General features: G+C 45.2%; 1 protein-coding gene across 1 annotated transcript in view; it reads right to left on the bottom strand.

The window, feature by feature from the left end:
• Positions 1-3,024: 3,024 nt before the first annotated feature.
• LOC135527509 (neurotensin receptor type 1-like) overlaps positions 3,025-11,928 on the bottom strand; it is a 56,468-nt gene continuing 47,564 nt past the window's right edge. Inside the window, exons 3-4 of the mRNA XM_064956012.1 lie at positions 9,553-9,634; positions 3,025-3,274 (exon numbers count right to left, since the gene is read on the bottom strand). Of these exons, the coding sequence (XP_064812084.1) occupies positions 3,025-3,274; positions 9,553-9,634 (332 nt within the window). The remainder of the gene's footprint in view (positions 3,275-9,552; positions 9,635-11,928) is intronic.

Genomic DNA, 11,928 nt, shown 5'->3' with positions numbered 1-11,928 from the left:
GGAGGGAGGGAGGGAGGGAGGGAGGGAGGGAGGGGAGGGAGGGAGGGAGGGAGGGAGGGAGGGAGGGAGGGAGTTCTGGGGTTGGGGTTCTTTATGAGTACATTGCATTGTATTGTTCATAAAATCCTTTGTAGTCAAGAGATAAAATTAAATACAATTATAGTAGGCAAATGCAGCTGCAATATTGCCAATGTATATTTTTCATCAAAGCGAAGGAAATGGAAACATTTACACACTTATTGACACAACCGGGCACCAGGCAGGCAGCAGGCACGTACACGTACTCAGTTCTTATTTTAACGTTGTATATTAAAACGTCCAGTGTTGTTGGAGGTGCTCCGTCAAACTAAAAGCTGTTGAGGTGGAATATCAGTGCTCTGTGAGACAGTAGTCAGTGACTGTGACGCTGTCATAACAGACCGTCCTTTGGCCTTTCTCAGTGCTTTTCTTGTCTCCATCAGAGCCTGCAGATGTGACACACCATAGCCTGCTCCTCTCCTCTCCTCTCCTCTCCTCTTACTCTCCTCTCCTCTCCCCTCTCCTCTCCTCTCCCTCTCCCTCTCCTCTCCTCTCCTCTCCTCTCCTCCTCTCCTCTCCTCTCTCCTCTCCCTCTCCTCTCCTCTCCTCTCCTCTCCTCTCCTCTCCTCTCACTCTCCTCTCCTCTCCTCTCCTCTCACTCTCCTCTCCTCTCCTCTCCTCTCCCCTCTCCTCTCCTCTCCTCTCACTCTCCTCTCACTCTCCTCTCCTCTCCTCTCACTCTCTTCTCCTCTCACTCTCCTCTCACTCTCCTCTCCTCTCACTCTCCTCTCCTCTCCTCTCACTCTCCTCTCCTCTCCTCTCAGCATGAGGAGCACCATAAAAATGCTCTTCCCTCTCAGATCCAAGACAGGTACCATTACTCGTGAATGGATTCCTATCCCTCTTACGTAGCCTACAATAACTAATTGAATTCCAAGAACTCCCTCCCTCCCTCCCTCCCTCCCTCCCTCCCTCCCTCCCTCCCTCCCTCCCTCCCTCCCTCCCTCCCTCCCTCCCTCCCTCCCTCCCTCCCTCCCTCCCTCCCTCCAGGAGAATGTACTTATTACAACTCTTTCATCCCCACAAATCTTATCCATTTCCTGCATCCACGCTAATCAACCTTGGTTCTTTCAGCGTGTTTTATTCATTGTAAGCGTGTGAGTCTGAAACACTGTATCCATTATTCTATCTCTCACTCGTTTGTCATTGTCCATGTGACACAATGTATTGTACAGACACTCAGTGGTCATGACAGGGTGCTGTGGACTACATTCAGGTCAGCTACAGAGCTCTCTCCTCTCCAGGCTTCAAAGACCAGAGTCCATATCGTGTCCCATTGAGTGCTCTGTCTTGTAACACCATCTTGGATGTTGCTCATGCCATCCACTCTCATCCTCTGCAGGCTCTGTTACAGCATTACTCTCAAGATCAGATCTTAAAAAAATAATTTGTTATGGGTTCAAAGTTCACAGCCTAAGTACAGAAGACAATGTAGAGTTAATATTATACAAGCCTCAAACAGTCTCATCTCAAATAAAACACTGTTATTAAATATATGTTGAATCACAGTGGGATTACAAGCCTCAGTAGGAAAAATGTTTGTTACTTGACATATTGTGCAGTGGTGTGGTACATCTTAAATATTCCAACACCAGTGTCTCAAAGCTGGGGGTCAGAAGTTGGCATTCTAGAACAACCTACAGGGCTCAACACCACAGCCGATCACCCAGTAGCTGTGAATGCCATCTGTTTTTCCTCTTCGTGAAATAGTACATCTTCTCTCGGTATTTTAGTTAACATTCACAGTCCGAGCAGACAATAGCAAGGCCAAGTTTTTTGTTGTTGTTGCAAGGCCAGAGATTTTTTGTTATGATCAATACTCTTTCCTGGCGTTACATCCGCAGCAGATCATTATTGACAATCGTTCTCTGTCTCTTTTAAAAATTTACTGTGAGTCTGAACGCAATGATAATACCCTGTGCCCTTTCCACTTTACTTTAGTATCATGTGTCCTACCTTTTGAATGGGCTTCACGATTATGGCATAACATTTGTGAAAATGCATTTAAGATAAAAAATATATGAGTGTTTTTGGATAAGTGTACAATTTTTTTTGCGCTTGAAGACCATTGTGCAACATTTTTGCCCATTGAAGGTCATTCATAAAGCCTTCAAAGTCCAGAAATGACCAGGCTGAGGGGCAGTCACTTCCTGGTAAATTTCACATAATATATTTTTTTGCCTCATATTTCAAAGACCCAGACATATGTTGATGAGTGCAGATTGTTCTCACTGTCATCATATCATTTTGTAAAGTACTGTTTGTGAATAAAACCAAGTATGCATTGACAGTTCTATAAAAAAAATCTGAATGTACATACATGTTTACAATATTTACAATGCTAAAGACTACTATATCCAACACTTCAAGGAATGGTTTACCCAAATGACAAAATAACCTGTTGTTTTGATTACCCTGTAAGCAGCATGTGGACAAGATATGACATAAAGTCATGCTTTTACCCTGGCTCTGTTTCCACAGTCATCAGACCAATATTAGCATTTTTTTGCACATCATGTTCAAAAGTGCCCAAAAATTGATTGTATATCTCAACAAAGTCAGACATATGATTTGAACACGATGCGCGACAAATGCTAATATTGGTCCCATGAATTGAATGTGCTAACAAATGCTAAATTGTTAGCATGTGAAAACTAAGCCAAAGCATGAATTGCTGTCATACCTCGTCCATTGACTGCTAACAGGAAACCAATGTAATTTCGTAATTTGAGCGAACAACGCCCTTACTCAGTCTTTCTTTCAGATGATTGCACCAATATATCAAATTGTGGATATTTTAGTGTGTGTTTATGTGGCACAATGTGTCAGTGATTCACAGTACCAGGCTCCCCATCAAACATACATGGAGTCCAACTGAGCAATAGATTCCATACACTGCAGTTCTAAAATGGAATGTTATCAGGGGAGTGTTTTTCTGGTGGGTGGTCAGTAGACGGTCTCCTTGATGATGTTGGAGGAGAAGGTGTGGTTACTGGAGATGCTGGTGGAGTGTCTGATCAGAACACGTCTCTGTTTCTTGCGACGACATGGTAGGCAGAAGCAGCGGAGCGTGTTGAAGAAGATCTCCCGGTAGTTGGCTGAGACCAGGTTGTAGAGGACTGGGTTGACAGCTGAGCTCACGTAGAAGAGGACGTTGGTCACCATGAAGAAATAGTGGTAGTAATCATATCCTTCCCTGTCGGGGAGGTGGGGGGAGGAGGGGGGTGGGAGGAGGGTAGCACAGGGAGGTGGGGGGAGGTGGGAGTAGGGGGAGGTAGGAGTAGGTGGGTGGAGGGTAGCACAGGGAGGTGGGAGGAGGTAGGGGAGGTGGGAGTAGGGGGAGGTAGGAGCAGGTGGGTGGAGGGTAGCACAGGGAGGTGGGAGTCGGTAGGGGGAGGTGGGAGTAGGGGGAGGTAGGAGTCAGTAGGGGGAGGTGGGAGTCAGTAGGGGGAGGTAGGAGTCAGTAGGGGGAGGTAGGAGTAGGGGGAGGTAGGAGTCAGTAAGGGGAGGTGGGAGTCAGTAGGGGGAGGTGGGAGTAGGGGGAGGTAGGAGTCAGTAGGGGGAGGTGGGAGTCAGTAGGGGGAGGTAGGAGTCAGTAGGGGGAGGTAGGAGTCAGTAGGGGGAGGTGGGAGTCAGTAGGGGGAGGTGGGAGTCAGTAGGGGGAGGTGGGAGTCAGCAGGGGGAGGTAGGAGTAGGGGGGAGGTAGGAGTCAGTAGGGGGAGGTGGGAGTCAGTAGGGGGAGGTAGGAGTCAGTAGGGGGAGGTGGGAGTCAGTAGGGGGAGGTAGGGGGAGGTGGGAGTAGGGAGAGGTAGGAGTCGGTAGGGGGAGGTGGGAGTAGGGGGAGGTAGGAGTAGGTGGGTAGAGGATAGCACAGGGAGGTGGGAGGAGGTAGGGGGAGGTGGGTGGGGGGTAGCACAGGGAGGTGGGAGGAGGTAGGAGTAGGTGGGTGGAGGGTAGCACAGGGAGGTGCGGGGAGGTGGGAGGAATGGCACACAGGGAGGTGGGAGTAGGTGGGGGGGAGGTGGGAGGAATGGCACACAGGGAGGTGGGAGTAGGTGGGGGGGAGGTGGGAGGAGGGCAGCACAGGGAGGTTGGGGGAGGTGGGAGGAGGGGAGCACGGGGAGGTGGGAGGAGGGGAGTACAGGGAGGTGGGAGGTGGGGAGCACAGGGAGGTGGGAGTAGGTGGGGGGGAGGAGGGGAGCACAGGAAGGTGGGGGGAGGGAGGAGGGGAGCACAGGGATAAAGAATCAATGTGTTTTATTGACACATACAATGCTAAACATGTGAACTAATTTGTCATTGTAAATTAAGGGTAATGTTTGCTCATAGTTTTCCACATTATAAACCACATTATTGTTGACCAAATGTTTTCCTACCGTTCCAAGACAGATGTGTTCAAATTGACCACTCGGTCTCAGATGATAAAGGAGTGAAATACACCTGTGAAGCATATCAGATTAGGACCCTGAACCCTAACCTGATCCCTAACCTAAACCCTAACCTGATCCCTAACCTGAACCCTAACCTGATCCCTAACCTGAACCCTAACCCTAACCTAAACCTGATCCCTAACCTAAACCCTAACCTGATCCCTAACCTGAACCCTAACCTGATCCCTAACCTGAACCCTAACCTAAACCCTAACCTGATCCCTAACCTGATCCCTAACCCTAACCTGAACCCTAACCTGATCCCTAACCCTAACCTGAACCCTAACCTGAACCCTAACCTGATCCCTAACCTGATCCCTAACCCAAACCTGAACCCTAACCTAAACCCTAACCCTAACCTGAACCCTAACCTGAACCCTAACCCTAACCCTAACCTGATCCCTAACCCAAACCTGAACCCTAACCTAAACCCTAACCCTAACCTGAACCCTAACCTGATCCCTAACCCGAAACTTAACCTGAACCCTAACCTGATCCCTAACCTGAACCCTAACCTAAACCCTAACCTGAACCCTAACCTAAACCTGAACCCTAACCTAAACCCTAACCCTAACCTGATCCCTAACCCTAACCTGAACCCTAACCTAAACCCTAACCTAAACCCTAACCTGAACCCTAACCTGAACCCTAACCTGAACCCTAACCTAAACCCTAACCCTAACCTGATCCCTAACCCTAACCTGAACCCTAACCTAAACCCTAACCCTAACCTGATCCCTAACCCTAACCTGAACCCTAACCTAAACCCTAACCCTAACCTGAACCCTAACCCGAACCCTAACCTGAACCCTAACCTAAACCCTAACCCTAACCTAAACCCTAACCTGATCCCTAACCCAAACCTGAACCCTAACCTGAACCTGAACCCTAACCTGAACCCTAACCTGATCCCTAACCTGAACCCTAACCTGAACCCTAACCTGAACCCTAACCCTAAGAACCTGAACCCTAACCTGATCCCTAACCTGATCCCTAACCTGAACCCTAACCCTAAGAACCTGAACCCTAACCTGATCCCTAACCTGAACCTGAACCTGAACCCTAACCCTAAGAACCTGAACCCTAACCCCCCGGGGGGTCCCACATTGCTACCACTCCGGTCCTCCCGCTGCTACTCTCTTCGGGGACTTCGCCTCTTGGTCAAGGTCAGAGTAAAACAGTGGGATTAGCCCCAGCTGAGGTGCACCAGGGGGTCCTTTCTTCCATCCCAGTGATTAATCTACCTGTCGGGAAGCCTATATCCACCTGCTTTGAACCAGTTAGGCACCCAAATTCTATCAGGAAAATTTGGGATTGGGAATTTACAATTAGAAAACCAATTGTTATAATTGGAGATTCTAATATCTTACGGATACCTAGGTTTATTGACCCCAGAGTGCAAGCAGACAGCTTCCCTGAGGCCACATTCCACCATCTAAAAGGGCTAGTAGAAAAATTAGAACAACACCCAACAGTGGAGAAGGTGCTTCTATCGGGGGGTTTAAACAACTGCCTTCTGAAACAGCTGGCGTTGACCTCCTGGAAGCAACTACAACAACTGCCTTCTGAAACAGCTGGCGTTGACCTCCTGGAAGCAACAACAACAACTGCCTTCTGAAACAGCTGGCGTTGACCTCCTGGAAGCAACTACAACAACTGCCTTCTGAAACAGCTGGCGTTGACCTCCTGGAAGCAACTACAACAACTGCCTTCTGAAACAGCTGGCGTTGACCTCCTGGAAGCAACAACAACAACTGTTGAAAATGGCAGAAAGTAAATTTCCCAATGCCATACTCTACGTGCCAATTATCAACTACTCAGATAGACAGTTACTCTTGGATTAACTTAATCAAAAGATCCTAGAGCAATAAAACTACTTACCTGAGATTAGCAAATTTAGGTTCCACACACTGCCATGTGACCCAGCACACTGGACATTTGAAACAGCAAATATCATTTTTAACTTTTGGCTGGATAATTTAAGCATGTAAGGAGGGAATGGAAAGAACTTGGATTGGGCACCTCAACACGAAAGATATTAAGGGCCTGAATGAAAAATATTAAATTTACTTTGGTTTACTTATTTGATGGGAGGGGTATGTCTTGGTGCAGGGACATGGGTTGTTTTGTTTTCTTTTTTTGGGGGGGTGGGGGGGGGGGTAGTGGGGAGCTGTGGGAGAGCCGCCCATTATAAATGAATGTTTGTTTATTGTATGATTTATTTATGTTGACTCGTCCATGGTGGATTTGCCATTGTCTGATAGCACTTATGATTGTCTTTAAAATATGTACTTCCTATGTAATTATTTATTTATTTATGGATCTACTTACTGACCCTAAACATGATGGCACTTATTTTTATCATATTCTTAGATTTGTTTTTGTAGTGTGGTGTGGCTTCACCTTTTCCTAATAATTAAAAACAAACTTTTATAGCACTTATCTTGGGTTGAAAGTATTTTCTTTGTTTAATGGCACTTATGATTGTTTTAAATATGTACTTTTTTTGTGTATTCATTGGGTGGTTTATCTTGTAGTCCCTAATCCCCCACCCTAACTCTAGGTTCCTCATGCCTAACCTCTAGATCCTAGTTACCCTAACCCTGAGACCTGAACCTAACCCTAACCCCTAACCCTAACCCTGAGACCCTCATGCCTGAACCTAACCCTAACCCTAACCCTAACCCTAACCCTAACCCTGAGACCTGAACCTAACCCTAACCCCTAACCCTAACCCTGAGACCCTCATGCCTAACCTTAAACCTCTAGACCCTCATACCTGATCTTAATTCAACCTTGACCTGCACCCTTATTGTAGCCCCAATCTGAATTCTGACCTTAACCCATAGCTTTTAAATCCTCATCTTAATTCCTAACCCTAACCTTATATCCCTACCCCCCCATATCTAATCCGAATCCCTTACTCTCTATATCTATTTTAACCTCTAGATTCTCATACCGAACCTTTCCTCCTAGACCACCGCTCTGACCAGGGCACTTGGCACTTGGCCTCTATTCTTAGTTTAGAATCTCTGGCTCTTAACCTAAGCCCTATTTTAATGTCTGATTCTGGTCTTCCTTTTATAGCCTTTTTTATTTTTATTTTTATTTAGTCATTTAAAGTATATCATACATAAGTCTTACCATTTATCCTAAAGGGGTTGCCTGTGCCAGTGTGCACATCAGATTTGTCTGTCACTTATTGAACCTAACCCTAACCTGAACCCTAACCTGAACCCTAACCCTAACCCTAACCTGAACCCTAACCTGAACCCTAACCCTAACCCTAACCTGAACCCTAACCTGAACCCTAACCCGAACCCTAACCCTAACCCTAACCTGAACCCTAACCCTAACCTGAACCCTAACCCTAACCCTAACCTGAACCCTAACCCTAACCTGAACCCTAACCCTAACCTGAACCCTAACCCTAACCCTAACCCTAACCCTAACCTGAACTTTAACCTGAACCCTAACCCTAACCTGAACCCTAACCCTAGCCCACAACGGTATTCAGGTGGTAAGAGACAGACATTCCGTAAATACTAGGAATAGATTGTCCACCATCTATGCGTTATCCAGACAGAAAAGAGAAATAGGCAAAATAACATTTTGTTTTAGAGCAATAAAGAAATGGAATAAGTTAACTGAGCAAACCTTTCCATATATACATTTAAACATTATTTTAAAACGATTTAAATATAATACATTGATATGTTGTGGGACTATAGTAGATGAAGAATCAATATTTTTTAGATTGAGTATTTATTGGGTCATTGTGTTAGTATATTATGTATGTTTTGTAATAGTGTGTTATATGTGAAAATGTGTTCGTATTATAAATTGTATTTGAATGTTTAAGGACTCTTGGAAGATTAGTTCTAATGGGGACTAAAAGAGATCCCAATCAAATCAAATCCAAATCAAACCCAAAGTTAAAACAGACACTTCCATGAGCTGAGCAGGGTGGTTCAGCTAGTCTCGTCTCACTTATCATACTGACATCTACTGAATGTAGGCCACAACTCTCTACAGAGATGTTATACTGTACTCTACGCTCATATGCAGCAGGGAAATTGCTGCGCTCACCTCTCCAGGCTCTGACGTAGACAAAGTTGGAGAGGTAGGTCTCTCTCAGCAGGGTGAGTGTACACCACTTAAAATGGCAGTGCAGTCGAAAACTCAATTTTCCTGTTTTTTGAAAAATTGTATTTTCAAACTATGATGTTGAAATAATATTCTGAAATTGTAAAAATGATGACAATGTCCTTTATTACTGAGACAGCATAACTTCACAATCCAATTATAAAGTTTTGTTTTAATTGTATCTCAGATGAGCTTCCTTAGCTTTGGAATCATTTAATCAATCGTTTGGTTCAATTAAGGAAACTATATATTGTGAGTGTCGTCAGACAATCGAGAGAGAGAGAGAGAGAGAGAGAGAGAGAGAGAGAGAGAGAGAGAGAGAGAGAGAGAGCGAGAGAGAGAGAGACATAGCTAAAACTCGCTCTGGTTAATCTGACAAATTATGCTAATTTGATCAGGAAGATCTATGTATTCGGAATGGGTAATGCTAATTTAAACAGGGAGATATATTATTCTGGATGGCTGATCTCCCCTCTGACTGGATGGCTGATCTCCCCTCTGACTGGATGGCTGATCTCTCCTCTGACTGGACGGCTGATCTCTCCTCTGACTGGACGGCTGATCTCCCCTCTGACTGGATGGCTGATCTCCCCTCTGACTGGATGGCTGATCTCTCCTCTGACTGGGTGGCTGATCTCTCCTCCGACTGGATGGCTGATCTCCCCTCCGACTGGGTGGCTGATCTCCCCTCTGACTGGATGGCTGATCTCTCCTCTGACTGGATGGCTGATCTCTCCTCTGACTGGATGGCTGATCTCTCCTCTGACTGGATGGCTGATCTCTCCTCTGTGTCACCCTGCTCTGATGGATGACCCTCTGACCATGCCTCTTGTTAGTGGATGTACACCTATTGTCTGGTAAAGTACGTGATGTCTGGTGGATGTCTGGTGTTACTCACTCTGTAAACTCTGCGTAGCAGTACATGAGGCGCCGGATGTAGTAGGGTAGATAGCAAACCACAAAGGCAACAACCACAGCCCCTGAGAGAGAGAGATAGAGAGGGAGAGAGAGAGACAGTGAGAGAGACAGTGAGAGGGACAGAGAGAAAGACAGAGAGAAAGACAGAGAGAGAGAGAGACAGACAGACAGACAGACAGACAGACAGACAGACAGATTTAGGTAAGGACATGTTGCAATATTCAGACTGTCTGAAATGGTACCCTATCCCCATAGTGCACTAATATTGACCATAGCCCTCTGGGTCCTCATCGTGACCATAGCCCTCTGGGTCCTCATCTTGACCATAGCCCTCTGGGTCCTCATCTTGACCATAGCCCTCTGGGTCCTCATCTTGACCATAGCCCTCTGGGTCCTCATCTTGACCAGACCCTGTGGGTCCTCATCTTGACCAAAGCCCTCTGGGTCCTCATCTTGACCAGAGCCCTTTGGGTCCTCATCTTGACCAAAGCCCTCTGGGTCCTCATCTTGACCAAAGCCCTCTGCTTCCTCATTTTGACCAAAGCCTTCTGGGTCCTCGTCAAAATTAGTGCACTTGCAGTGATAGAATGCCATTTGGGATGCAATAAGATCAAAGCCTGCACAGTTGAATCAGGTGCAGCAGGTCTGAGACTAGCATTGCTTTCACAGTTAGAATAGCAGTACAGTATTATAATACCACTGCAGTATACTGTAGGTAATTAACATTCTGCTAAATTAACCAAAGCGAAAAACAAATTAGTTTGATTGATTGAATGCATTTGAACATTAAAATCTAAAGGTTGCTCCAGCCAGAGACGGCATCACATACATAAACATTTTGAAGTTAAAACACAATAAAGCCCAAAGTAAAAATCACAGTAATTGAAACCAGCAAAAAAATACACACAAAATAATAAAACAAATAAAATATGAAGACTCATTCATGGTAAACTAAGCCTGCACTGGGATTGGCTTCCATCTATGATTCATGTGGTACTATTCAGTACTGTTCAGTTCTCTTTCATCTTCTCTTCGTGTTCCACTCCCAAGGTGATCTGGGCTCAGGGGTTATCCTCTTCTGTTGTTCTGGCTCCTGATCCTTGCCATCGATTCCATTTGTGCTCTATTGATTATGTCCGGACTGACATTATCCTATTACCTCACCTCTCCACTCCAAAGGATCACTGAACAAAGCATTAGACCACACCCACAAAGCTCTAGTTCAGGCTGGACAGTCTGCTGTCCAAAGGTATTAAACAAGACTGACTGAGGTGGTGAGAGGTCAGAGGTTAATTAAAGGGCAACCTTTTAATCCTCTGTGTGGAGTTTAAACTGAAAATGAAAGCTCTCCTGAGGGTTCTAAAGGAACTCAATGATGTATGGGACCAGGAAATGTCTATGATGTGTCACAGACATGATCTCAGCCTCTCCTGTCCTAATCTAAATGAGGAAGACTCATTCTACCTCATACCTGACATTCCCCTGTGATTAATGGGGATATGACCTTTTCAGGTAGCCTATCACTACTTTACTATTTATCACACGGCATGGGGCATCGAGTCAAACGCCACTCTCAAATCCTCTTGACCCTAGAGATTAAATACCTAGAGAGCAAATACTGCATAGCAAACCATTATCAATGCAGCGGCAGCCACAATCACTAGGACTATTATTTTATAGTTGCTCTTCAATTATTTATTATTTTTCTATTATCTTCTTATTTTTTATTTTATTTTTTACTTCAATTTATTTTAGTAAATACTTTAACACTTTTTTTTTTTAAATCTTAAAACTGCATTGTTGGTTAAGGGATTGGAAGTAGGCATTTCACTGTAAGGTCTACACCGGTTGTATTTGGCCCATGTGACAAATACAATTTGATATCACTTGTATGCAATATAAGTAGATTGGTAAATTATAATCAAGTTATATTTGTAAATATTTTTTACTTCTTCTTCTATCCTAACACCAAAGGTTACACCGTATTTTCTAAAAGGTCAATGTTTAGCTCGTCAGGCTGCTTTCTCAATCTGTGTGGAACACACACACACCCTGCAGTGACAGAAAAAAGCTCTGTGTGACTGGATTGCTCTTCGCTTGTAGCCAATCAGCTGTCAGCGTCAGAGGGAAGCTCATTTGTCATGATAAATACATTCCAGGCTGGCGGTTTCACTTCCTCAGACCAAACCAATCGGTTTCACTTCCTCAGACCAAACCAATCGGTTTCACTTCCGCTCTCAGACCAAACCAATCGGTTTCACTTCTGCTCTCAGACCAAACCAATCGGTTTCACTTCCGCTCTCAGACCAAACCAAACGGTTTCACTTCCTCAGACCAAACCAATCGGTTTCACTTC

Source organism: Oncorhynchus masou, chromosome 33, assembly GCF_036934945.1.
Source record: "Oncorhynchus masou masou isolate Uvic2021 chromosome 33, UVic_Omas_1.1, whole genome shotgun sequence".
In the NCBI taxonomy this organism is placed as follows: domain Eukaryota; kingdom Metazoa; phylum Chordata; class Actinopteri; order Salmoniformes; family Salmonidae; genus Oncorhynchus; species Oncorhynchus masou.
This window is presented reverse-complemented; position numbering and strand designations above follow the sequence as displayed.